This window comes from Sylvia atricapilla, chromosome 21 (assembly GCF_009819655.1).
Source record: "Sylvia atricapilla isolate bSylAtr1 chromosome 21, bSylAtr1.pri, whole genome shotgun sequence".
NCBI lineage: Eukaryota > Metazoa > Chordata > Aves > Passeriformes > Sylviidae > Sylvia > Sylvia atricapilla.
In genome coordinates, this window is record NC_089160.1 from 4,646,313 (window position 1) to 4,673,987 (window position 27,675).

The 27,675-nt window shown below is 42.2% G+C and overlaps 1 protein-coding gene across 2 annotated transcripts; it reads left to right on the top strand.

Moving 5' to 3' along the window:
- Positions 1-3,722: 3,722 nt before the first annotated feature.
- TBC1D8B (TBC1 domain family member 8B) lies at positions 3,723-27,644 on the top strand. 2 transcript variants are annotated; one of them, XM_066334045.1, is made up of 21 exons: positions 3,730-3,899; positions 8,289-8,399; positions 10,590-10,708; positions 11,302-11,527; positions 12,439-12,679; positions 13,720-13,927; positions 15,435-15,602; positions 16,155-16,304; positions 17,446-17,596; positions 17,826-18,040; positions 18,493-18,610; positions 19,288-19,573; positions 20,838-20,967; positions 21,615-21,713; positions 22,839-22,907; positions 23,104-23,344; positions 23,988-24,053; positions 24,169-24,252; positions 25,087-25,137; positions 25,433-25,530; positions 25,867-27,644. In XM_066334045.1, the coding sequence occupies exons 1-21, from the start codon at positions 3,770-3,772 to the stop codon at positions 26,275-26,277; spliced, it is 3,372 nt and encodes a 1,123-aa protein (XP_066190142.1). In that variant the 5' UTR covers positions 3,730-3,769; the 3' UTR covers positions 26,278-27,644. The 2 variants fall into 2 exon arrangements, with proteins under 2 accessions (XP_066190143.1, XP_066190142.1); XM_066334046.1 differs by lacking the exons at positions 22,839-22,907; positions 23,104-23,344; positions 23,988-24,053; ... (2 more) ...; positions 25,433-25,530; positions 25,867-27,644 and having other exon boundaries at positions 3,723-3,899; positions 20,882-20,967; positions 21,615-21,704.
- The last annotated feature ends 31 nt before the right edge of the window (positions 27,645-27,675 follow it).

Here is a 27,675-nt window from a genome sequence, read left to right on the forward strand (position 1 = left end):
GTTTTAAAATGAAAGTGTAAATTTCGTGAACACCACCTTGATGCTAAACTTGGATCTGTTGCTGTCAGACTGCCTTAAAGAAATTTCAAAGATCCACTCTCACTTCTTTGTGTTTCCATGGGTAGCAGCTGTCTTTTCCAGCCCGACTTAGGGGACTGTGCAGCGAAATGTTCGCTTGTTTTTGGTGATGCCACGGGCTAGAATGTCTCTGGGTGATGTTAATATGTGTTTGTGTGTGTGCACTGTGGCATGACAGACTCTCCAGGGGCTAGGGTTGTTCCCTGAGAAGCAATAAAAACCCGCTGTTATTGTGCAATAGTTTTGGGGTTTTCCATAGATATGCTAATGCTCAGCGGTAAGATAATGAAAATAATGACCCCACAAGTGGTACAGTTGCTAAATGTCTGCCTGTTGACTGTGTTAATCTTCCTGCTGAGTCACACAGATGTGTCAGTTGTTCTGTCCCCAAAGAGCAAACTGAATAGGCTCTGGCATCACATCCAAGGGTTTATTCACTCCCTCAGGGAAAGGAGAGTCACCCTTCTCCCTCCGGAAGGCTCTGATTTAGAAACTTCAGTGTGCTCTCAAAGGGGCACTGGGAAAGTTTTTTAACCCTGCAGGAGAGGAAGCCTTGTTGCCTGGTGCTGGATTACTGTGCTCTCTTTTAAATCAGGCTTTACAACAGCAGGGCTTCATTTTGAATTTCAAATCAAAATAGTATCACTTTCTCATCTTGGGGAAAATTTTCAGGTGTCCCTATAGAAATACAGTTTCCTATGGGAATTTTGCTTAAAGCAGGACTTGTGATGAGGGCTGCAAACATAGAAAAGCAGTTTGTGTCATAAAGGCAGTTGGACTCTTGCCACAAAACTGAGAGACAGAGTCCATCTCAGTCTTTAGAGGGAAAATTCTCCACTTCTCAAGTGACCTAACAGTTGGACATAATAAAGACATCTTCCTTGCCTGTGTGATTTATTGTCATTTCTTTTCACGTGTATCACACCAGCACAGAAGGTGGCCCTGCCTTTTCACTCACGTTTAGACTGGTGCCTTTCCTGTGTAAATGTGAATGGAGCTCCTCTCCTGCAGGGGTGTAGTGTCTGCAGTTTGAAAAAGATCAAAAAGATCTTGAAAAAGATCAGTTTGGTTTCAGGAGAGAACAGAAATCAAATTTCAGCGTTAATGGCGTGTGAACTAAAAATTATGTAATACTCCTAGAGCAACTCTGCACTGGTTGTTCAACTGTTGGTTATATTATACAGAGTGAAGCCAACATTTATTTATGTAGCTATTTATTTATGTGATCTTGACACGGCTGTTTGAGGGAAGTAATTCACAGTTTCTAGGATAAGCCTTGAATAAGTGGAAGAAAAATTCTGCAGCACTAAATGGATCTGTGTTGCTGTAGAATGCATTGATTACACTGTAGCACGATTGTGCACTGATTAAGAAGGTTTTCAAGTGGCTATAAATAAATTCCTCTATGCCCATAGAGGAGCACTCTTTGCATCTGAACAGTATTTGATTAAGAACCCAGTGCCTGAGGGAACTGGAAAAGAAAAAGACATTCAAGACCTTGAGACATGGAGAGAAGTACAAAACAGATATTTTCCAAGCAGTAGCATTTTACTGTTAAATATTTATCCAATTAACAATGTTTGAATGTTACATAAGCAAGTAACACGGTGTCCTAACATGTCCAGTGTGTGTGTGTGAGTCACCAAACAGGCAAACTCGAGGGTAGGAAAGGCCAAGGGCATCTCTCCTTAACATTAGCATCAGAATTAGAAGATGTGTGTTTTGTCCTTAATTTCCTGTATCCAGGGGCTTGTCTAATTGGGGGAAATTAAATGGTAAACACTCTCTCTGGGAATGCTCTTAGAGGAGCAGGATCCATGCAGGAACCACTCAATCAGTTCAGCTGGTAAATCCCCAGCAATGCCTGCTACTCCTGGTTTCAGTATTGAAGACTGAAACCTCATGAAGAGCTGTGTGCCAGGATATCAGGGGCTCTCATTAATGTTTGATCTGTATTAATGATCATATGCTGGGTTAATGGCTTTTATTTTTTTTTTCCTTTCTAGTAAAGGTAGACCACCAGAAATTTGTTGCTTCCTCTTCTGTTACAAAAACAAGTAAAATAATTTCATTTGTTAAATCTATATTCAGTCCCCAAGGTGCAGCTCTTCAATTCTACAGCTTCTGTTGCTGTGGTGCAATGAGTGATTGTAAGAAAAGAAAAAAAAGTCTTATGCCAGTGTAATTCACCCAGTTTTGAAGCTTCCTGCGAGTTAAATGTGACTGCACACTTGGGTTTGCTTTCACACTGGCCCTTTGGGTAGTTGGTTGCTGATGCAGCTGGAAGTGGATGGGCATTGCCAAATAATTTCTGTGACTGCTTGGCAAAACCACGCTGTGCCTGTGCTCACAAACAGACCAGTGCTAGCAGCAGCATTTTTGGTAGTGAAGTACTATTGAAAAGCAAGAAGGAAGACAGGATAAAAGCAAAACTGCCAAGGTTGCGATGTACAGTTAGTGCATAATGTGCATAATTTTTTTTTAGAACGAGCTCAAAGCAGAGGCTAAGTTTAAACAACTGTCTACTGATTTTTTTTCCTTTTTTTGCATGACACACAATCAATAAAGCATTATCCTTGAAAATCTTAGGAAGGTGAATTTTGCTGGAAATAGAGCGCTAAGGAAAGTGCACAGAAGTTCCTGAATAGGAAGACCTACTCACCCCATTTGTACTGAACGACAGACTGTGTTGGGAACAGGAGTGAACCTTGCAGGAGGTGGGAAAAGATGTCCCTCTGGGAAGTCCTCGGCACCAGAGTGGAGCACTGGGTGGTCCAGCCCTCGGAAGCTTTTGTGTTTTCTGTCGGCCTCAGGGAGTCTCTGTGCCCCAACACCCCTCAGCCAGGGTGCCAGGCTAACACACCCGGGCGCGCAGCACCGTCTCCAGCGACATCTGTCCGTGCTGTGGGCTGAAAACGGAGTCAGGAGCGGCCACAGCCGAAAACGGGACTGGTGCCACGGGCAGAGCGGCCACAGCGCCTTCTGCCCCGCCTGAGGCGGCGACGGGCCGTGCTGAGGGGCCCGGGACCGGGAACCCGGGACCCCGCTGCGGGGCACACAGAGCCGGGAATAGGAACCCCGGACCCCGCTGCGGGGCACACAGAGCCGGGAATAGGAACCCCGGACCCCGCTGCGGGGCACACAAAGCCGGGAATGGGAACCCCGGACCCCGCTGCGGGGCACACAAAGCCGGGAATGGGAACCCCGGACCCCGCTGCGGGGTACAGCAAAGCCGGGAATAGGAACCCCGGACCCCGCTGCGGGGCACACAAAGCCGGGAATAGGAACCCCGGACCCCGCTGCGGGGCACACAGAGCCGGGAATAGGAACCCCGGACCCCGGTGCGGGGCACACAAAGCCGGGAATAGGAACCCCGGACCCCGGTGCGGGGCACACAAAGCCGGGACTCCGCTCCCCGCTCCGGGAGAGGCCGCCGGGGCTGCGCTGGCAGCGCCTCAGCGCCACGCGGCCCGGGCGCCCAGGGCCCGACGGGAGCTGTAGTCCCGAGGCAGGGCACCGCACAGCCGATGGGAGTTGTAGTCCTGTTACGGTAACGGCAGTGTAACCCCTCGGCAGCAAGGACTACAGCTCCCAGCATGCCTTGGGAGCCCCGCCTGCCCTGCTGGGCACCGCCGCTGCGAGCGCGGGGCGGGCACGGCGGGGGAAGCGCTGTGCCGTGAGGGGCCGCGCGATGTGGCTGAAGCCCGAGGAGGTGCTGCTGAAAAATGCCCTCAAGCTGTGGGTGCAGGAGCGCTCCAACCAGTACTTCGTGCTGCAGAGGCGGCGGGGCTATGGCGAGGAGGGCGGAGGCGGGCTGGCAGGTACTGTCCTCGTAGGGTCGGGCCAGGGCTGGAGCGGGAGGACGGGGGTCTGTCGGCCCCGAGACCCCCAGGGAGAGGGGCAGCAGGGCGCCTGCTCGAGTCCTGGAGCCCCAGACCTTGCTGGGTTTCTCATGGGGCGATTCTCGCCTTCCTTTCCCCGGGTGGCGCGGCCCGAGGGGCACAGCAGAGTCCGGCGGGGACGGGCACCCGGCCGGGCTGGGGGCGGCTGGAGCCCTGGATCCCCGGGAGCTGTGTGGGAACGGGGCGACTCCGGATCCCCGGTCACCGGGGAGCTCTTTGGAAACGAGTGACTCCGGATCCCCGGTCACCGGGGAGCTCTTTGGAAACGAGTGACTCCGGATCCCCGGTCACCGGGGAGCTCTTTGGAAACGAGTGACTCCAGATCACCTCGGCTCGGGCTGAAGAAGCTCTGCTCCAGCGGAGTCCGGCACAGCTCCATGGGCAGCTTGGTGGAAGTGGACACGTCTGAAGAAGGGCTGATCTGTCTTCCTTTGGCAAGATGCTCATTCCCAAATCCCCTTTTCTTCGTGCATCTGGGGCGGCTTGAGATGAATTCCTGCTCAGGCATTTCCGATTGCTTGTTTTAAAAGGCAGCAGATGATTCGATGGAGCTTGTCAGCAGTGGTGGGACAGGAACGTGACAGAGGGGTGGGACAGGGAATTGGCCATCGTGGAATAAACTTAATTCCATGACAACTTCAAGGTATGGAGCTGAGTTTCTATTTATAATTCTTGCCTGTTTGTATCATCAGGCACTGCGGGGGCTCCAGATATTGCTGAGACCTCTGTGATGGTGACAGCTATTCTGACTAGAACCGACTCCTTTATAGGCTGGCACTGACCCTGTCAAGGAGAAATGCTACAGGGAATGAAGTCATTCCTCAGTGGGATGTGGTTCTCAAGTGTTTTGCATTTCTGTAGGTTTTCCAGGCTCTTCTAATTCGTGTCATCCTAAAGCAAGCTGTGTTAAACATGAAGCATATTTGTCTTGTGGAAGCATTTATTAATTTTACTGAGCAAAACCACAAGGTTCAGACTTCTGGCTGGTGAATTTCAGACATAGAAATGGCCTTGGCAGCTGGAGGTGGAGCATTCTTCATTGACATCTGAATGAACCACATGAAAAATGTAAAAGAAACCATCCCAAAAACCCAGGTTACTGTGCATATCATAGTATTATAAGCAGATAGGTAATGTCAGGCTTTGGCTCAGAACCAAGGATGATAGATTGCAAGCTTGCAAGTCCTGTGGGGATCAGGCATGATTCCCTGTTCTCTACCTTGATATATTTGGAAGCCAAGGAAACCAAGTTGCTATGAAGGTTGACTTTCTGCATGATAAAATTCATTTAAGGCCTGTGACTAAAGTGGAACAGTGAGAACTGGAATAAGTTGTTCTTCTGAAAACCTCCTGATAGGCTCACAGCTGGATAGACAGCTGGGCCCTCCAAGTGCCCTTGGGGATTTGGTGAAGGGGAGGCTTCTGTCACTGCTCTCCTGCCCTTGGAGGCTGTTGACAGTGTGGGAAAAGCACTTGGATGGGAGAGGTGCTGTAGAATGCTTTTTTTGGACGTGGCATTGCATATTTTGTTTCTGTAACTTTTCTTGTAAATTCTTGCAGATTCTTCCGTGCAAGTTACATTTTTCCCTGGACAGGAACAGAAGGAGTGAGATGTTCTTGAATTAAAACTGTGATTGAGAAAGATTAACAGGACAGTTGCATAAAAATGCAATTACTTTTGAATTTGCAGGTTTGGAAGTATTCAAACCTCCTAGGTATAAGCCAGCATGATTTGGGTTTAATTTGCTATTGCTGCATGTCACTTGAGAAAATTAGCACTTCCTTTAAGAAAAAGCCAAGCACAGCTGTTGTGTTATGAAATCATCCCAAATGTTCCAGTGCAATCCTGTTCTCCTGGAGAGCCTTTTCCAGTTGGTGAGGCAGGGCTGGAGGTGGCTGGGAGGGAAGGAGGGAACAGGGAGACAATGCCTCAGGACAGCAGTGGAAAGAAAGGTGGGCTTTGAAAAGCACTAATGGGGACGTGACAAAGGAGTCCCAAAAATACAGGAGTGCCGTTGGGAAGACAGGCTTTAAGGAGGGAAGTTTTGAGGGAGCAGCCAGTACCTGGAGAAAGGTACAAAGGAGCAAAAGATAGATGTCAACAGAGGTGCTTACCTGAAGGAAGGCTGGGAATTCTGGTGCTGTCCTAGCAATAGAATGGGGTCTGCAGTTGGATTTGTTTGTGTGACCCCTCTGGACTGACCAATTTGTAATCTTTAGACGACACAGGGAGCTGTTATCCACTTCTGAGTGGGGATAACTTGTAAAAAGGTACAGAAATACTTTGTGTTGGTTGTGCTCAGCCTTGCCTCCCTCCCTGCTTAGCTTTACACTTCATTCTCTTTGTTTTAGAGCTCCCCTAAGGATTGCTCAGCCAAGTATTGGCTGTGGGTGTCAATGGCAAGAACCTTGTCTCTAACAAAATTCCATGGTGGACCAGTTAAAAAATACTTGGTGATCTTTGTACAAACTTAAATTTGTTTTGGTAGGAACTGCAGAATGAGAGAGGAGCCTTGGGATCTAGCTTGACCCAGTCTGCAGCACAAAGGTGTGAGCTTTTCCAAACTTCCTGGTCTGGGCAGAAATCATTTATCTCTGCTGGTGTTTAAGCACACAGAGCCTTTGGTGTGGCTTCCTTGCTGTAGGTCCTCAGCCTTGATAGGGATCAAATGAGAAATTTGCTGGTTAATGAAGATCTGAAATTATGTCAGCTACATATTGTGTCTAAAATGTGATGACCTTCCAAGGGGACAGGAGCTGTGATGGCATTTTGAGGAGTGCTGCTTTCTAATGCCCTGTGGTAACCATTGGCTCAAGCTGAGTTGCATTAGCCATATAAATGATGAATAATATCCTTGTACTCTATATTATAGCAGAAAATGTTATTAGGGGATTTGTGAATGAAATAATGCAGTGTTTGCTGAAGCAAAGCCATCTTTGAGATCATGACTCATTCAGTAAGCAAAAGCTGCTTCAACAGACATAAATGTTGTTACTTATTCAATGTCTGTCCTCAGTCAGGAACTACAAAATAATTCTACTTTCCAACAGCCACTTACAATCTGTTAATTGCAGACAAAACCAGAGATGTACTGCTCTGGTTGGTGGTGTGGTTTTTTTGGTGTTTTGGGGTTTGTTTGGTTTGGTTTTTGGCTTTTTCCTGGTTATTGGTTTTGAGGGTTTTTTGGAGGGGTTTTTCTGTGGTTTTCTGTAATTATTTACTTCCATGTTTTTGAGGAGCAGCAAAAACATTTGAAACTTGAATAGCCACAGTGAGGTAGTCGCACAGGCTCTATGCTGAAAGTGTATCCTCAGGAAAACCATGCTCTGTGGATGAACATCTGAACTTGTCAATTCTGCCTCATTTTGTTTCCTTGTATTCTTTCACAATTTCTATTTTTCAGAATTTGAGAGGGAGTTAATAGAAAGAAAATGAAACCCAAAGTACCAAAGCAGCCAACCCAAAAATTCCAAAATAACTTTTGAGGGATGCATTTGAAGTTGTCTAAATCTAGTGCTTCTACAGAATACTGCATAAGATCCTGTTGATTGTATTTTTGTTTCTATTGTAACAAGAAAAAGTTTTATGGTGCATCAGGAACCAAAAGTTTCAGTTGTTTCTTCAGTATTGACTTTTCTTCTTTTAGAATTTCCTGATTTTTAGGCTTTAAAGGATCAATTGAGATATCGTAGCTAATGTCTTTATTACTGCACAGTGAGAGAGAATAATTCTGAGTCATTATAAAAGGCATCCTCATTTTCCCAGACAATATTTTTGTCTTGGCTCTGGAGAGATGAAGTTTGGCTTTTTAGTGAAATTAGTATGTTTTTATCTGAACTCTGTTTAACAGGAGCTAATTCAATACTTAGTGGCAGAGAAGTGACAGCCAAATATGGTCTTCAGGGGCTCTTTCCTGTGCCTGGAAAACAGAACAACAGTAAATGACTAATTAAGAGGTAGTTCAATTACTGCTTATGCTCACTGAGGGCTGGGACTGACCTGTTAAATTTCTGGTTGTGCTCTGGTTTCACATACTGCATGGCTGTCACTCCCACAGGGGTCATCTCAAAAAACTTCTTCACCCTCACTTGTGCCTCATGGCTTTTACTGGATCAAAATATCACATCCCAGAGAAGTTCCTCTGGGAACACTTGGTGCTCTCCTCGATTGTGCTGCTTATTTTCTCAGAGTTCACTAGCCCTTACTTGGGCAGCAGAAAGGAATTTCCGTGAGAAACGAATCAGAGGGGAGTGTGCATTTCAAAACTCGACTTTCACCGTGGTTGTACATTTCCTTGGACACAACAGGTCTCCTCGTGGGAACCTTGGATGCAGTGCTGGACTCGACGTCCAAAGTCGCCCCGTTCCGCATCCTGCATCAGACCCCGGACTCCCAGGTGTACTGGTCCATTGCCTGTGGTAGGTACCAGCCAGCCCAAGGTGCTCTGCAGACAGCCAAAGGGGCAGCCCAAGGTGCTCTGCAGGCAGCCCAAGGTGTTCTGCAGCTAAAGGTGCACTGCAGGCAGCCCAAGGTGCTCTGCAGGCAGCCAGGGCCAGGGAGTGCCAAAGGAGGCTGCACACTGTGCCATCCATTGTTGGCTTAATCCTCTCACATCATTGCTCGCTCACCTGACCTCTGAATGGTTTAAAAATATTTGCATGCCTGAGCTCGACAGCAGAGTGTAGTGCCAGTTTTACATAGTAGATCTATGGACTCTTCCTATTGCACCTTCTGATTTCCTGCTTTCTGCAGGAGTTCTTCAGGTACCAAAGCCTTTGGGCACTGTTACAATGACAGAGGCACAGTCTTTGCTTTTGTAAGGTGCAGGAATAACTCGACACAGCTCAGGATGGACTCCCAGGGTCAGCTTATTCCAAAGTGTGTGTGGGTAGGAATAACAGTAGATGCTTATCCTAATACTTTTGTTTACTTTCTCTTTGCATGTTAAAACATGCAGGTTCACAGTCATTGTCAGAGCTGAATGCTTTCTCGTATCTGATGCTCTTGTAGTAGGAAAGTTCTATCTCTTCCTCATGTTGCATTATTAATCAATAGGGAATGGAAAAGTAAATACAGATTTGTTCTTGCAGCTTTAATTTAATGTAATTGCATGTCACTTTAAAAGGGCAGCCTTAAAGAATTTGAACAGTTTGTGAATTGACAATAAGTAACATTTCAGGGCCACTTCTGAAGAAGTCAGACCTGGTGACAGGCTATCAAAAAAGTATTTTAATATGTATGTTGGAAGTGTGCTCTGGGGAACTCTACTGCCATCAGGTCAACCCTTGGGAAAATACAAAGGGTAATCTTCATTTTAGGACTGAATTTATATAGATTTTGTCCTGCATAGATATGCTTTGCAACAGAAAGCTCCATAATGTAATTGTCCTAATTGTGTTAGATTGTTTCTTCTCTGAAGAAATTGAAAGGACAACACTTTGTTCCTGCTATTACTTATTAAGGGTCTGAGAGAGTACTCCTAAACCATTTAAACAATTACAAAAATGTTTCATTATTCCTGAGTCACCTCTGTGCCTCTGATTCCCATTGTGACTCAGATAATTGGTCTACATGTGTAGTCTGGAAAAAGAATTACTTCTGCAATGTAATTGCTATGTTAATTACTCTTCATATAATTTGTAAAGTGTTGCTGCAAATCCACCCAGTGTAATGCAGTCTGACTATTTAACTATATTTAGAGCAATTTCTATTCATTCACAGGACCACTTTAATTCTGTGGAGTCCACTGAAAGTTGCTTAATTACCCTTTACAAATTAAGCTGAGAAAAAAGTAATTATTCAAGGTGTGTTCTTGCTTGAGGGTGTCAATAGCATGTGATCTACTTTGATTGGTGAGCAATCTTGTGGAGGATGAAGCTGCCCATTAATTTATATTCTGGAATATTGAAACCTTTGTAAGTTCTTTCACTCTCCCTGTCCCCCCAGCATCTGATGGGGAGTCAGTGTCTTTAAAGCACTGACTCTGTATTGAATTTGCTGAAACCCTGTGGGTTTCCTCGTGTCATGTCAGTCCTTGCTGCCTCCCTGGGTACAGGAATGTTTGCTTTACACCCTCACACGTGCTGGGGATTGTGCACAGCAGGCCCTACTCTTGAAGTCCTGCTCTGGAAACTGTTGTGGGCCAGTGATCAAAGCTGAGGCTATCAAAGGCACAGATTTAATTTCCTGCTGAGCCTCATGGGTTTGGTCTCACATTTTCCACATTCTGCCTGTTAAACTGGGGATGTTGCTGTGCTGTCTGTGTTGGGGAGGTGCTGCTGAGAGGAAGGAACTGTCGGTCCAGCTCAGGCTTCAGCACTGAGCCACAGAATGTTGACAAAGATGAGATGCTTCTGGATTTAAAGGCCAGAAATAGAGCTGCATAAAGGACTTGAAAGATAAAAACAAAGCAGTGTGTACATGTTTCATGTACACTGAATATGTTTTCAGTGTTCACAAAAGGTAACAAGAAATTTAAGACTTAAAATTTTGTCTTGTGTATCTAAATTACTCTGCGACTCGGGAGTTTGCTAAGTATTCTCTTGATTAATAGTTTTGGTAAAATGATTGAAGTCTGTCCTAATTTAAAGTGCTTTCTTTTTCAATAGGATCCAGCAGAGAAGAAATAACAGAACATTGGGAGTGGTTAGAACACAATGTTATGAAGACTTTATCAGTATTTGATTCAAATGAAGACATTACGAGCTTTGTCCAGGGAAAGATAAGAGTAAGTAACAGGCATAATTGGCAAAGGCTAAGTGTTTTTTTGCTTTAACTGTACATGAATAATTCATCCTCTGTGGACTATTCAAGGACAGCATTGTAATTCTGCATATTCTGATTGAATAGTATGTGACTGTTAACTTGAACGTGTGCCACTGTTCCTGTTTCTCTGCCCCACAACTAAGGTTGTTTGACCTATCCTCACTTGGTAAGTGAAACATCAAATGCCTTTAGACAGTGGTCTAAAACTGTTGATAAATTATTTAATAATAATTTTAACAGTGCCTGGGAAGCATATGATCTATTTTTTGTTCACTCTGTATATGCTAAATATTTAGCCCAAGAACTCTTGGGATTGAGTGAGGAAAACACATCTGTTTGAGAAGAGGAGACACAGGAATGTGTGTCTTGCCTAAGCTGTGTGGGAGACTTGGTGGATAATTCTGAAATAGCACATTTAATTTGTGACTTATGGTTTGATCCTCAGACTCCTCTTCCTCTTCTAAAACTCAGAACACTGTGCTGTGTGCAGGCAGGTGCATATATGACAACCACACATGGACATGTGCATAAAGTGATGTGATTTTTTTGTTGTAGGGTTTGATTGCTGAAGAGGGAAAAGATTCTTTTGTAAAAGAAGATGATCCTGAGAAGTTTCGTGAAGGTCTTATGAAGTTTGAGAAGTGTTTTGGATTACCAGAGCAGGAGAAGTTGATTACCTACTACTCATGCAGTTACTGGAAGGGCAGAGTGCCCTGTCAGGGGTGGCTCTATCTCAGTACCAACTTCCTTAGCTTCTACTCATTTTTGCTTGGAGCAGAAAGTAAGTAAGCCTTGATGCTGAGCTGTGTCTCTTCATACTTCACTGCTCATCTCTCAGATGAGGAGGAATTCTTCCTGTGTGCTATGGGAGCTGTTTTGCCATGTGAGCAGATGTCAACAGAGATGAGCACAAACTGCCAGCATAATTTATGGACATACATACATTTGTGTAACATACTACACAATACCCATTATTATGTTTCCTTAATTCAAGCTTCAGAGAGGAGGCAGACTTCCAGAAGTTGACTGGAGCTAAAAGCTGTCCATGCTGCATTATTAACTCTGTGAGGAGCACAGTTATTTCTTCACACAGGCTTAATGCACATGGCTGCACAACACACTGGTGATAACTGCACATAACTCTTTCTTTCCCTGTGTAACATTAGTTTGAAATGCCCAAACAAATGCCTCTAATAGTGTGTCCTGTAACAGTATTTATGGGAAAAAATGGAAAACATACAGAAAATAGGATCCTTTCAAAGCTGATCTTGATCTGTATTGAGATGTGCCATAGCTAAAAGGCACAGTTCCTCTACATGCCAATACATGATGGATTTAATTTAAGAAGCCCTGTTGGTGAGCTGTTGAAAGGGTTGGCTTGTATGATGGTGTTTGTTTGCTGTTTGCACTTTCACATAAGAGCAAGGAAGAGGTGATGTTAACTTTGGCTGTCATACATGGTGTGTGTTTTAATGTTTTTCTGTAAAATTCTTTCTAATGGAATTAATTTTAGGAAATATGGAGAGAATACATTCTGTGCCTATTAATTTGTAGTCCTTTCCAAGTGTGTTATCATTTGACTACGTTGTTTAATTATTTTCTATTAGTGCTGCTACAACTGCATTTCTTCTTTAGTACAGGCTGATATAGAGAACTCACATGTCTCACATGTCCTTACATTTTTATTTTCAGTAAAACTTATCATCTCCTGGGATGAAATATCAAAACTTGAGAAAACTTCCAACGTGATCCTGACAGAGAGCATTCATGTGTGCTCCCGTGGAGAAGATCATTATTTTTCCATGTTTTTGCACATCAGTGAAACATTCCTTCTCATGGAGCAGCTGGCAAACTATGCAGTTAGGAGACTTTTTGACAAGGAGACATTTGAGAATGATCCAGTCCTTCATGACCCTCTGCAGATCACCAAGAGGTAATGCCTTGCTTATAGTTTGTCTATTCTGGGACCCCTATTTGCTTAGGCAAAGAGGAAGAGAATCCTGGTCTTGAGGAGATGGAAAACGTCAGCAAAGCTGGTATTTTCTTAACCAAATGTCTCATTAAAATGTTGTCCCAAAGCCATGTGAAGCATTGTAATTTGTTGTTACTTGGCAGAATCTAAAGTCTGTATGAAGGCAGGAGGTGATCAAATCTTCAGTCTTCCAACTAAAAGGTTTATATTAGTCTGAATTTTGAAAAGGTGTTCTTGCAGCATTTAGGATTAGAAAATTCAGATTAGAGCTACAGTATCTCCAGAGGTACCTGATGAGGAATGATAAGGTGGGGAAGAAATCATTTAAAATACATGTGTAAATGATAACTGCATGGCTTTTCTGAAAGCCCCTGGAGGTGAGTGATAAAACCAGTGAGTTGCACGTGGGTGCATGGCTTTCCTGAGGTACACCATTGTTTTGGGTGGTGGGAAAGACATGAATATCAGTAACTGAATGGTGAAGTTCCTTCCTTTCCCTTTGATTCCTCAGTTTGGTAGCAATGCTGGAGAGGGATACTGCTCTCCAACCAAAACATTATTTCTGGCTGCAGGTATCTGTGAAAAATCAGCCCATGGCAGATATTTAAACAAGTGCTACATTTCTAGCTAATTAACCCTCCATCAAACCCAAACTTGTTCTTGTTTTAAATGGATTATTCTCATCTGTGGGGAAACAGAGCACATTATGCTATTGGTATCTTTCTGCACTACCTGTAGGCCCTGTAGTGCTCTACTGTGTGAGAACATTATTGTATCTGGTCTTGTTTAGTGACATATTTAAATATTTTGTTAAGTGGATCTACAGGTAGGTGTGGTCCTGCCCTTTGTTGCCTCTTCAAGAAAAACCCCATAGATTTTGGGAGAGGAGTGCATGATGCTTTACTCTTTTCTGAAGATATTTTTAACTTTCATATTTGTGAAGACATTTAAAAATTATTTTATTTTTTCTTTTCTACCAACGTGTTTTGTTTTTAATCCAGAGGCCTGGAGAGCCATGCCCACAGTGAGCAGTTCAGTGCATTCTTCAGGCTACCTAAAGAAGAGTCCTTGAAGGAAGTCCATGAGTGCTTCTTATGGGTTCCTTTCAGTCATTATAACACCCATGGGAAAATGTGCATTTCAGAAAACTACATCTGCTTTGCCAGCCAGGATGGCAGCCTGTGCAGTGTAATCATTCCATTGAGAGAGGTAATGCAAACTACAAATCAGTTATACCAGCAGTTTTGCACTTGTATGGTTTAATGCCAGTTTAGCAAATTTTCAGATTTGTTTCTCTGTCTTTTTCCCTTTTCTTTTTACTCTTATTTCTGTAGCTCGGTACAGAATCCAAATTTTTTAATACTTTTTTTATTAAATGAAAAATAAAAAAGTACTTTTGCTTAGTACCTGTGGGTGAGTTAATGAGACATTCTCAAGGTAAGAAGTAAAGAATTGTAGTGGGTAGAGGATTTTGAAGGTTAGTAATTGCAGTGGTGTGTTTCTTAGCTCAGTAGGGCAGTTTTTTGCAGCAGTTGAGCACTGCTGTCTGTTCAAAAGTCTGTAGGAAAATCCAGTTGTCAAGTGAGCAAGTAACAATGCCATTACAGCTGATAATCTCAACAGACTGTAAGGACAGAATTACAGCAAAAGGCACAGCTTTGGAATTTCTAGAGAGTACTATAGCACACTGCAGAATAATTTCTGGGGAAGAAAAACAACCAGCTCTCTTCATTCCTGTCTTGATTTCATGTGATCTGGGACATTGCCACATTTCAGTCTTCCAGTGTTAAAAGCTTTTCATCAGCACCAGATACATTTTACAATAGCCTACAAATAAACCAGGTTCTGTAATTGCTCTGTAATTGCTTTCCATGCTCTGTGTACACACTGCCTAACACAAGATACCTGACACAGGGGGTGAGCTGTACTAATTTCAGCAGTACACTTGGTGTTCCCCACCTACATAAAACAATTTATTTGATTATCTATAAACAATGCTGCCAGCAATAGGGACTTCCACAACATAAGAGGCTGTGTTAAAGGAGCTGGCTCCAAATTTATTCCTATGGACTGTCAGACCCTCACTGTTTGGACTGCAGTTACCTCATTTCAGTGGTCTTTCCTTCTTTACCTATAACAATGTGCTCAGTGGTTTTCCATTCTGTACCTTTAGCAACATGAATACATCAGCACTGCCAGTCTCATGATTGTCACACTTGAGCTTGCACCATTAAAGTGTTTTAACTGCTCTAATCTGGAACTGTTCCATCATGGCAATTAAAGTCAGCTCTAACTGTCATGTGTTATGACAGCTGCTTTGACAGGGTATTCTCAGTGGAAATTTAGTCTTGTAAAACTTGTTTCATTTGATTACTTACAAAAGTCATGTTTTCTCTGCTTTTGGGTGGTAAGAAAAAGAGCAGCTGCTTCAGTGGGTAGAAGGAGACAAGGTTTTCAAATAAGCTAAGCTCTCACAGCTGGGAAAAACCTTTTAGAAGATTTCTGGTACTCTGTCAAAAATCTGTCGCATAATTCTTAGTGCCTTTTGGTAAAATAGCTACAGGCAATTGAGCTTTCAGTTTGTAACTTGTGTTACCTGGTCTGCTTGTGTGCTTCAGACACTGTTTCATTTACACATATATTCTTAACAGGTTTTCTCTTTTATAAGTAAGCAGGTAAAATTCCTTGCTTAATGGATGTGTCCTTGGTTCCACAGGTCACAGGGGTGGATAAAACAGATCCAGCCAACAGAGGGGTCAGCATTAGCACCAAAGGGAAAACAGCTTTTCGTTTCACAGAGGTGAGAGATTTTGAGCTGCTTGTGGCAAAGCTGAGGATGAAATGCAATGCAACTGCAAGTCCACAGCACATCATAACTGCTGAGGTAACTGCTCTGGCAATTCTAGCTTCTTAGAATTTGTTCATAGAAATAAGACACGTACCTCTGGTTTAAAGGTTTGGAAAAAGAAGTAACTCTGCCCATGTGAAAGAGAATGAGTTGGGCAGTGGTGCTACTGTGAGTGCATTCTAGCTTGGGTCCTTCTACTTTGTTTTCCATCAGGTTTTGAGAAACAACTCCAGCTGTAATGCTGGTTTTAAAGTGCTCTTAGGTTTTCTATATAGTTCACTGTATGAATGGGTTTTTTTGGTGCTGATGGATGGTCAGGCCTCCCTGTCCTCATTTCTCAGTTCTCATTATGAATATTTCTCCTTCCACAATCTTAGTTTTTGTTTGAGAGATGGCTTTTTTTTCCCCCAAGTGCAGCCTTCTGAAAGCCCAACTGTGCAGAGCAGGGACTGCTGTTGTTAATTTATTTCAGAAGTCTGTATCTGGCACCTGTAACTTAATATCATGAACGGTGATGGTCTGGTATCAGTGCTGCTTCTTGGAGGATTGTTTGTTGCTTATGAGTATCCCTGTTAAATTTTTTCCAAGGTTGCAGCTGGTTCTGCTGCTGACAGTCCAAAGGATTTTGCTGCAGGACAGTCAAAGATGGGCCAGAGAGATAACAGCAAAACTGTCAGTACAGAAGCACTGATGACTGTCTACCATCCTCAGGATGCTGAGAACCTTGACTCTAAAATGGTAAGGGATAAAATGGCCAACAGTTTTTGGGATCTATTTGGAAAGGAGTGAACTATATCAAAATGAGTTCCAGCCAGGCTGCTGATTTTCTCAGGGGCTTTGCCAGTCTTCTTTCATCTGCATTTTCTGTATTTGGAATCCACAGGGTGCTTCTTCATAGCTCCATTTGATTTTCTGCTCGTCTTGTTTAATAATGATATGCCTTATCTTCATGGAGGTAATTTCTCCTGCTCTTCCACCCCTCAGGGGAGAGTTAGCTGTTTGTTTCATGATAGTGAACATGTTGCACTTGCATCTGAATTTTCAAGATACAAAGTCACTACAAACTCTCTGGGAGCAAGGAGAATGTTCTAAGAAACTGACTTAACTTCTTTCTTATTTCCTTGTTCTCCACCACTGTCAAACAAAGTTATGCTCTGGAGAATATTTATGTAGTTGTTTTTGCAGCAGAACATCCAATTCTTGCTTCTCTATAGGGTGTGCAAGAAGACAGGTTTTACTTCAAAATAAGTCTTCCAGCACAACTGAGTAAATTAAGATATGTAATTATTTATATTAGAAATACCAGAAAATAAATACCCTTTGGGCAGGACAAAAGGGAGTCCAGATTTTTAAATACTGCTTTTTTATAGTATGTTGAACAAAAGTGAACAAAATCTCCGTTTCCTTTCAGCACCTTTAATTGCTTTAACAATGTTAAATCCTGGTGCTTCTTGCAGAAATTGTAGTGGTTACATTCACCCTGTCTGAGCCCTGGATCCTCACATGAGCTGGAGCACTTGCTCAACAATTGCTTTACTCCAGAGAAATGTCTGTGTGACCTTCCTGTGCTGTGGCACTTGTTGATTTTTGTCAGATGAGATGCTGGATTAGAGCTACCTTCTGTCTCATCTTATATAAACATACTTCAAAGAACAGTAGGTCATGTATGAGATGGCATTTTATGCTATATTTGTGCTCTGCATAGGCTGGATTTTGCTCTGATTTGCTTCAGCGCTCATTTCACACATCAATATGGATGCCAACGCTGTAATTCCCAGTTTATATGAATATAACTGGGAGCAAAATTTCCTTTTGTTCTCTGAAACCCGAGGAGAATCTACCAGTATCCTTAATGCTTGTTATCCTCTGCTTTTTGTAGTTGAAAGAAAAAATGAAGGAGCAGTCGTGGAACATCCTGTTTGCAGAACGGGGCCATGGGGTCAGTATGTTTCGAACAAAGAAGACTCGAGACCTCGTTGTAAGAGGCATCCCAGAGGCATTAAGAGGAGAACTCTGGCTCCTCTTCTCAGGTACTGCAGAACAAGTATAATTGGTTCATTTGGGGAGCCATCATTGGCAATTTTCATTGCTGAGTGATTCTGTTAATTTTAGTAGAATTACTCTGACACGTCACTTCAGTAATAGCTGGAGATTCTTCAGGTACCTCAGTAGTCACCAGAATTTTTATACAAATTGCAAACAGTCAAATTCCTGCTTTCCTGTTGTCCTCTAATACTGTGCAATGCAATGTATTGGCAGGTGCTGTAAATGATATGGCATCCAACCCTGGTTATTACACTGAGTTGGTGGAAAAGTCCTTAGGAACATGCACTTTGGCTACTGATGAAATTGAACGAGATTTACGTCGCTCCTTACCTGAGCATCCTGCTTTTCAGAGTGACACAGGAATTTCTGCCCTCAGGAGAGTTCTTACAGCTTATGCATTCAGGAATCCACAAATTGGATATTGTCAGGTATAGCGGTTTTAAGAGTCTTGAGTGTTGGTTGTTGAAATACTAGCTCATGATGGCAGTATGGTAGCACCTCATAAAATCTGTCACAGAAATGTGTAATGATTTCTTGCTTAGTGGTTCACTTACTTTGCTTATTTCATGCCATTGTGTAAAATTAGTTTTTACATTGTACATGAATTCGTTTATAAATGCTGTCATGGCCATCTCACAGATGCATTTGCATTCTAACAAAACATATAGCACTTAAAAATATTTTTATGTACTTTAGATGCTCTGTTCTGTATTTAATAACAGAAGTAAAACTCTTGTCCTGGATATGGCTGTAGGGGATCCCAGCACTTCAGAAATGTGCTGCCAAGTGCTTTCAGAAATACAAATTCTAAAAAATAATGCCAGTTGTGTTTTGACTGTCTTTTCTCTTAAATGTTTCCTTTCTTGTTTGAATGTTGCAGGCAATGAATATTCTGACATCAGTGCTCCTGTTGTATGCTAAAGAGGAGGAAGCATTCTGGCTTCTGGTTGCTGTGTGTGAAAGGATGCTCCCTGATTATTTCAATCGCCGAATCATTGGTAACATCCATCTGCTTTTTTATCTGCCTTGAATTGAATGTCTACCTGTATTGAATGTCAGTGATTATTCATTCAGAAGAAATGTAAGGAATGAGCTGAACTCTGAATAGTGCAGAGGAACCATTGCATTTGTTTCTGTATTGTGGAGTAGAAAATGGAGGATGCAGAGAACATCCCATGACTCCTTAAGTAGGCATGGATGTGATTTTCAGATCTGGTCAGTATTCTAGGCATAACTACTCAGTAAATAGCCAGTTAGACTATTATACTGTTCTTTTGGAATTATAACTGCAATTCATACTATTTATTAGAAACTAGATGAAGGAAAAGGAGTTATTTCAGGTCCAGACTTGGACTTTGATCTTGTATGCAGTTCTTACAGGTGTATATGTTAGAAGAAAACGGGGTGGGAAGTTTCTCTCTGGTTGCAGAGGGAGGGTGTTGGCTGCCAGGAGAGTCACTGGAAGCAGCCATGGTCCCACCAGGGTGCCAACACACTTCAAGGCTCTGATGCCATGCATGGGGGAAGGAGCCAGTGGTTCTGTGCAGCTGAGCCTGTGTGTGCTTGTACAACAGAGCTGCACTAGGACAGGAGCTTTGTTTCTGGCTGGTGCTCTGAGAAGTGTGCTTCTCTGTGCTAAGATTTGGGTGGTGGTTTTGTTATCCTTTCCCTGCAGGTGCCTTGGTAGATCAGGCAGTGTTTGAGGAGCTCATCAGGGTTCACCTGCCTCAGTTGACAGACCACATGACGGACATGACTTTTTTCTCCTCGGTCTCTCTCTCCTGGTTCCTTACCCTTTTTATCAGTGTGCTGCCAATTGAAAGTGCAGTCAATGTGGTGGACTGTTTCTTCTATGATGGAATAAAGGCAATCTTGCAGCTGGGCCTTGCAGTGCTGGAATACAACATGGACAAGTTGCTCACTTGTAAGGATGATGCAGAAGCAGTCACTGTTCTCAACAGGTATTGGTGTAACTGCTACTCTTTCAGGCTACATAGCAGCTGCTATAACTGCACATAGATAAGTCACTCTGAGGTAGCTGAGAAGACATCTAGCCAAGGCTTCCAAAGGCTTCAGAGGAGTTAGTGTTCATCTCAGGCTGAAAATCTGGAAGAGGTGGCTGGAAAGTGGGCTTGGATTCTCTGAAAATTCCATCTTATATTCAAGTTCTTCTAAAATTAGAGCTATTTTGTGAATTTTAAAGAAAAAGCAATGTGCTTTTTATCTTGAATTTATATATGTATAGAAGGCAGCCTGCCTTGATGAGATTATCTAAAGCACATTATGATTTTTCCAGACAGTTCATGCATCAACTTAGAGGCAGCAAGTTCTTCAGCTTAGTTCTTGTAATTTAGGCTGCTGAATCCTATGCTGTTAATGGTTTTAAAAAAATAAGACCAAAAAAATGTGATAAGTTCAATCATGATGAGATATTTATTCTATGTTAGCAAGTGAAGTGTGCTTTAAACTGACATACTGCAAACAAAACTTGTACAGTTTTTTCTTCACTAACTAAATTCTCTTGTTGATGCTGTGGTTGGGTATCATGGAGTATTAGAACAGCAAAATTGCTGTGCTATAGGAGTTAACGAGTTACAACTTAATAATTGATGATAAAATTTTCTGTTTTGTGAGGCTTTTATATGTTGCATGTTTGAAAGGGGTAAGAGCTACAGAATTCTTGAGGAAAATGTAGGTTTTGTTATGATACCATGCAATCTAGCATTTATTGTAAAATCTGGCCTCCCCACTGGATCTGTTTAGGTTGGTTATGTTGGATAAGCAGGTACAGATCAGGCATTAGCTTATACATCTGGGGGAGTTAAGATTGTCTTTTTCACAGTTCAGGACAAGCCTTTTTCTCTGTCCCAGTTAGTACAACCTTGCTATATGGATTAGAAAACCAGGGGAATGCCAAGTGGAACAGACCTTGGAAAGAGTCTTGTTTAACTTCCCACCCAAAAGGGAATTAATTACTGCTAGCACTAGATCACTCAAATTCAGTCTTAAAAACTCCCAAGGCTAGAAACTCTGCAGCCTTCTTGGGTGGGCAGTTCCCTTGTTTGTATATCTTTGTTACTATTACAGCACATTTGTGCTACTGACTCTGATATTATTTGTTTTTTCCCATTCTCTGCACCCTTTTTCTTCAGTAGATGCCAATGTTAATTGTTCCATTGTGACAAACTGGTTCCTGCTGATTTCTCATGTGTTTGCTTTGTGCAGATTTTTTGACAGTGTCACTAACAAAGACAGTCCTTTACCTCCAGCTGTGCAGCAGGGCTCCAGCCTCAGCGACACAAAGAGTGACCATCCAAAAGTGGACATCACTGATCTGATCCGGGAGTCAAATGAAGTATGTGTCTTCTTGTGGGTCATGTTTTTGCATCCTGTGCAGTGTTAATGTTTCATGGGCTACTTTCAAATAGTGCAGTTGCATTGCACACAAACTAGGGTAGGAAATCTGTCTGGATTGGTAGAAATTGGGCCCTGTATTTTGTGGAGCGTTGCTGAAAACCTTACAGGTGATGGGATAAGTTTGCTTTTCTGTTGTTTTGGGTCTTTAACTGCTGGGAAAGTGCTTTCTACTCTGTCCTAAGTGGAGTTCCCAAGATTCATCACAGGTCATGTATTACCATCCCTCATTCACATTATTTATATGTTAACTAAATGACAAAATACAGCAGAAACAACCTTTGTGGTATACTAATTTGAGACTGGTTACTGCACATTACAGACACTTTTGACATAACAATGTATATGGGAAACTGTACAGGTGTTCATGAGAGAAATGAGTTTAAGTGAAAAGGTTTGGACTTCTAAAAGTTACACTGGTTAAGGATAACATTAGTGCTGTAATAAATTATTTTTTCCTCAGAGTTTCTGTGATCTCCCCTTGTGTCCATGCTGTATTGTGCTTAGATGCAAGAAAGACAAAAAAAAGCCCTTGTTTAGATGTGTGTCCCAAGAGCTGAGTGCATGGAATGGTGCTTTTCTCCCCAGAGGTACGGTGATATTCGCTATGAGGATGTTGAGAGCTTGCGCTGCAGGAACAGGCTTTATGTGATCCAGACCTTGGAAACTACAACCAAGCACAACGTGGTGAGTGGCTTGATAACATTCATTCCCTTTTGGAAGGTTCTGAGAAGAGCTGCAGTTCCCAGGGCCAAAGCTGTGATTTTATACTGAAGGCCCTCATGTCTGCAGGGTGTCTGTTAACTGAGGCTTGGCCTGTGATGTTGCCAGGCTGTAAATCACAGCATGACCTTCTGGTCTCGTTACAAATAACACCACTGCCAACCTCTTCTAGAGGCTGGCGTATCTCTCACACTTTGTGTGCATTGGAACAGGCTGACCTATATTTCTATCTGCTGATGGTAATGCTTTTCTCTTAGAGGCATAGAGCACCATACAGAAGAACAATTTAGCACCTGCATTTTTACTGCCACTGAAGAGGTTATTGTGGTGCATTCAACAGGGGTTGTTTTTTGTCTGTGTTTTGTGTGAATGTCTAGTAATGTGGCAGCTCTCCATCTTCCTGTCTCATCCTTTCAATTCAGACTGCTCAGTGAAGGTGGAGGTTGTGAGCCAGCTTCCTTTGTTTGCCTGTTTTCTTCGGTGGCTCATTTCCAATACTTGATGATAATACCAGTCTGTCCACCACCCAGGGCTTCTTTCTGTAGTAAATGTGGCTTGTAGCAACAGAAACTATATGCTGGTGGTTATGCTAAGATGGTATTGTTGTATTTCATTTTACAAAAAAAGTACATTGTGAAGTTGGAAGCTGGTCTTATTGCAAACTTTGCTTTTTAAAAAACTGTGATTTTTTTTTAAAGTTTAAAAAAATGACAATTCAGCTTCACTGTTGAGAGCTGAACATGCATTTGCCCATTTAAAGGAAGCCATATGTTATGTCGTTATAAATAATTCAGTTTTATCTCCTGGGTTTCATAGTGTAGGCTCCATGTATGCTAGTAATGTGATTAGCCTTAAGCTTTTCTTTTTTTTTTTTTTTTTTTTTTTTTTTTTTAGAAATTATTTATTTTAATCTCTAATGTTCTGATTACTTTTTAAAATAAGTACTATTCTCACTTCTAATTATAACATGCCAAAACCTGGAACATGCACAGTGTCTCTTAGTGAAATGTTAAGTCTCCCATAATTTTATTCTACAGGCTTATTCCAAAGAGGGAAGACACATTAATTATTTTTTTTCTTAATTTTCAGCTACGTGTTGTGTCTCAAGAAGTAAAATTCAGTCCTAGTGATCTTGAAGAGCTTTATGAATTATTCAAGGTAATGTGCCATTTTCCTGACTTACTAAACAGCCATCTTATTGTTAGACTTTGAAATGGTTTTAATAAATAGACATAAAGGTTGGACTTTATGTTTTACATGCCAGCTGCACTATTGATTGCACAGTTAACTCCTCGCTTCTTTCCCCCAGACAGACTTGTCTCCTGAAAGCTGCCGTTGTCTCTTTGCTTTGCAGAAGGAGCATTTCCTGTCCTGTTACTGGAGTGTGAACAGTCCAGTCCTGCAGCACCACGACGCCAGCCTGCCTTACCTCGAGCAGTACCGCATCGACTGCCAGCAGTTCAGGGTTCTGTGCCACCTCCTGAGCCCCTGGTCACACTGTGCCAACAGGGACTCGCTGGCCCTGTGGGCATTCCGACTGATGGACGACAGCTCCACCTGCCTTATCAACTTCAAACAATTTGCCTGTGTCCTTGGTATGGCAGCAAAACACACACAAGCACGTTCACAAGGCACCTTCCATACACTACACAAAAAGCTAAGGAGACTTAGCCTCTTAACACAGGGCCAAATGGTGTGATTTTTATTACAGGCAGAATTATTCCCTCTTGGAGATTAAATTTAAATATGGCTTGGCCATCAGAGTATCCAGAAATTAAGAATGGTTTGATCTCATTGCCCAGGCTGTTTGGTTTGTGATGAATCTTCATATTGAGTCATCTTAGACACAGATTGTGCAGGATGACCAATGCCTTATACCTCTGGGGAGCTGAAAGTTTTCTTGGCTCACTGCTCTGCTCCTTTCATCTTGTTTTCAAAGTGGTATTGTTCATGAAACAAAAATTTAAGGGAAATGCTGAGATGTTGGTGCTATATTTCTTGGGTGTTGTTGTTTTATTTTAGTAAGTCATAGGCATTGTTAGTGTTCTTTCATCAGTGTAGGCTAACCCCAGGCTCAGCCACAAGTGACAGTCCTTTCCTTAAGCTTCATATCTAATTATACTCCCTGTAAGGTAGGGCCCATGTCCAGTTCCTGTCTCCCTGGGTTGTATTTGTTTAGGTCAAGAGAGTGTTTTTAAGTTTGGTCCAGTTGAACAGACTGTCCTTTTCCCCTAACAGATACCATGTATAATGGAAGCTTCACTGACAAACTCAAGCTTCTTTTTAAGTTGCACATTCCTCCAGGTAAGTGAGAAACAGTGGCATTTGGGGAGAGCTGTCTCTGGTTTTTGTCATCATTATCACTGCTTTGGTAATGCCTGGGCACCATGAACCCACTTTATTCAATCATTTATTGCAGCTTTTACTGAAGTAGACTCTCTAAGCCCTTCCAAAGGGGATGATCTTTCAAAAGAAGAACTGATCCACTTCAGCCAACTCGGTGGTAAGCTCCAGAGTGAGGTGTTACCTGCAGACTACTAGAAGGAATCTATCTTGTGAAAAATGGGGAGCTTTCTTCTGAGAATTAGTAAATCCAGTAAATCATATCCCTGTTAACAAAATCCCCTGTGAAGATCTTCTGTGGATGGCTTCAATTTAATAAAGTTGTGCAGAATTTGTGGATAGCTCATCAGATGGTTGAATTCAAAGGCCTGTGGGTGTTTACATGGAAATAGAGGAGTGTATTTGGTTGGCATTTTTCAGCATTGTAGGCAGCCTGTTGCTGTGTTGAAGTGATGGCTGTTTCATTTTTGCATCCTGGGCAAAAAGGAATGGTATTTTCTGCCTCAAGAATTAAAATACCAAATCCATACTTACTTTGAGGCACATAAGCAAGTGTTTAAAAATTCTTTGCTTTCATTTTAGACCGAGTGAGCTGAAAAAGGATTAGTAAATTTATGGAGTTGATGAAATAATCTGTTTCAAATGCTCTTGAAAGCTGTTTCCTTTTTTATAGGAAAGACAGATGCCTTTTTGGTTTTTAAAATCTGCCCAAAGTAGGCAACATATAGGTACTGTTCCTGCTGCTCTTCAAGTTGTGAACTGTGAACATTATATAGATTATTTAACTGATAGCAGTTTCATTTGTGATCTGCCTTACAGTGGCTTCTATTTTTATAGAAAGTATGCAGATTTTATCATGTGGTTTCTTCTTAACCTAATCTGTGCTGAGAATATTGAGGGTCTTGCTCCTTAAGGAAGGAATTTTTGATAAGGGAAATGAAACATTGGTCTTCTTTTCTAAAATAAGTAACTTTTTTTTTTTCCTAAATTGTAGTTTCATCTGTTGGGGATAATCTTGATTCTTTGAAGAGCAGCCCAGAAAAAGGTAACAGAATCCTGGTGGTACATTTGGTAACTGTTGTCTTTTGGGGGAGTAGAACTGGGAAAGTGTGTGGTGACAGAGTATATTAAGCAACATCAACCTTGGTGTGCTGCTAACATTCTATCCTCTTATATAAGTGTAGTTGTGGGAACAGAAGGGCAGAAGTAAACTCTGGTCCTGTGTAAGTCCTTGGCCCCACCACTCTTGAGAAGGAATGAATATGCCAGTTCTTTTGCTTATTCATTTGTTCATTCTTTTTTTTTTTTTTTTTTTTTTTCACTTCTTTCCCTTCAAAAAGGGAAGGGGAAGGTTGATATTCAGACATATCTGAAGCAATGGCAAGATGAACTAATTAAAAAAGAAGAAAACGTCAAGGATTTGCCAAGAATGAATCAGGTAAACTCTCTCAGTCTTATTTAAGTCTATTTTGTCTTGAAAGTTTACCCTTTAAGTCCTGTTACAATATTTCTAAAGGATTGGTAGGATTCCTTTGAATTTCAAATCTTCACATTAGACTGTGTGACAATTATTAGACTGTGGATTTTGAAAACTGCTGTAAAGTATGAAGAGAGGGACTTTGAGACACACACAGGTTTCTCAGAGCTGGTCCATGCTGTCCTTAGAGCAGCTGCACCAGACAGCAGCAGGCACTGGACTGAGGATTCAACAGGCAGTGAGACAGGACAGTTGTGCTGCTCTTCTCTGAACAGTCTCCTCTGTGTCTCTCCATAGTCTCAGTTCATCCAGTTCTCAAAAACTCTCTACAATCTGTTCCATGGGGATCCTGAGGAGGAGCTGTTGTACCGGGCCATCGCCGTGGTCACCAGCCTCCTGCTGAAAATGGAGGAAGTTGGCAGAAGACTGCAGAGTCCCCTGTCACCTGCCAAAAGTCCAGTTGCTGTTACAGAAAAGGCTGCTGAAGTGCCCAGAGAGAGGCAGGAGGGAAGCAGCTCTGAGCAGACTGAAGGCAGTAGGGCACAGAGTTTGGAAGGGAAGCATGAATGGTCTTTCGCCTTTGAACAGATTCTAGCGTCCTTATTAAATGAGCCGGCCTTTGTGAGATTTTTTGAAAAACCTCATGACATAAAAGCTAAAATTGAGAGTGCTAAAAATTTGCAACTTAAAGCAAGAACCAGAGTGTAATTTTCTTTACATTTGACTCTGAATTAATCACATAAAGTGCTTACAAATGAAGGCTGTTACTCTGGAAATCAAGTCTAGTGTTGACATAGGGAATGAAGTTTGAAGAATTAGCTTTAAGTATCAGATTACTGGTATGTAATGTAAATAAAAATAGTTTGAAGCACAGTCACTTTCTTGCATTGTTCATAAGTTTCATTCCAAAAAAAGACTGAAAAATAAACTGTCTTTACCATGTTATTAGAACATGCAGCATTGCTTGGAGATACTGGATGTGTACCTGTTGCAAACCTGTCTGAATGTTACAGTAGGTGTTCTCCAGGTTCTTTTCTATTATTGTGATAACAGGAGTGACTTTTTCCCATTTTCACTTTGAAGGAGAGTCAACAGCTTGGTAGTTGTCTTCCACATTAATTAGTTATTTCCAGATTGCTCGTGGACTGGGGTCAAAGCAGGGTGAAGACTAAGAACAAAGGCTGTGGTAGCACAAGACCATGAGATTAGAAAAGGAAAATGCCCTGCTCACAATTCCTCTGCTTTGATATTACCCATGGGTCTGGACTCTAGTGGATTCCAGCCCCTCTTTTTCCCATTTTCATACCATTCCTCCTACAAAGAAAAGGTGAAAAGGATGGAAGCTTATCTGGTCATCCAGGCTGCACAAGGCTGCAGAAACTAACAGTCATTGTTTAAAATCAAGGGAGAGCAGTGGCTAAATCTGCCTGACCACATGGTGGTTGTACTTTATCTGGCAAGAGGAGCCACTGTTGGCTTCTTAGGAGCACGTTGATGAAATGTGGAGTTTTGCTGGTGGTTGGAAAGCCCATCTCTAGCTGAGTGTTGACTATTGAGCTGCTTAGGGACAGATTGCTGTTGCTTCTTTGCCTACCCTGAGTCTGTATCTCAACCCAGTAATTGCTATTGCTTTTCTATAGCACTCTGCATTACTGCTGCTGTAATGTTTTCCATCTGTCAGGATTCAAGGCAACAAGAAAACCCCCTCGAATCTGACTTGAAAATTTTAATACATAAAATCTGATATAGTGGAGATCCTGTGGAGGAAAGCTCTTACCAGTGTAAAAGCTGAGAAATGTTGACCTTGAATCTTTGGTAGCTGGGGCTAGAAGGCATTTAGAGAAGGAGGGTTAAGGGCTTGTATTTGAACAACAGCAGCAAAGTAAGTGGGGAGTCTGTGCTAAACTAGTTTAAAGTGTCTGTTTCTAAAGTCTGTATGACAATCTTTCTCTGCAGAGCAGCATTATTTTTATACTGTGCATGTATTTTTAAAGAAGCAGAATGGGGATGGTATCTTTCTGAGGCTTTTGTTGCAATACTGGTGTGAATGAAGAATAAAATGAATTTCTGATTTATGTTACAGGCACTTTGTGAAATGCCATCATT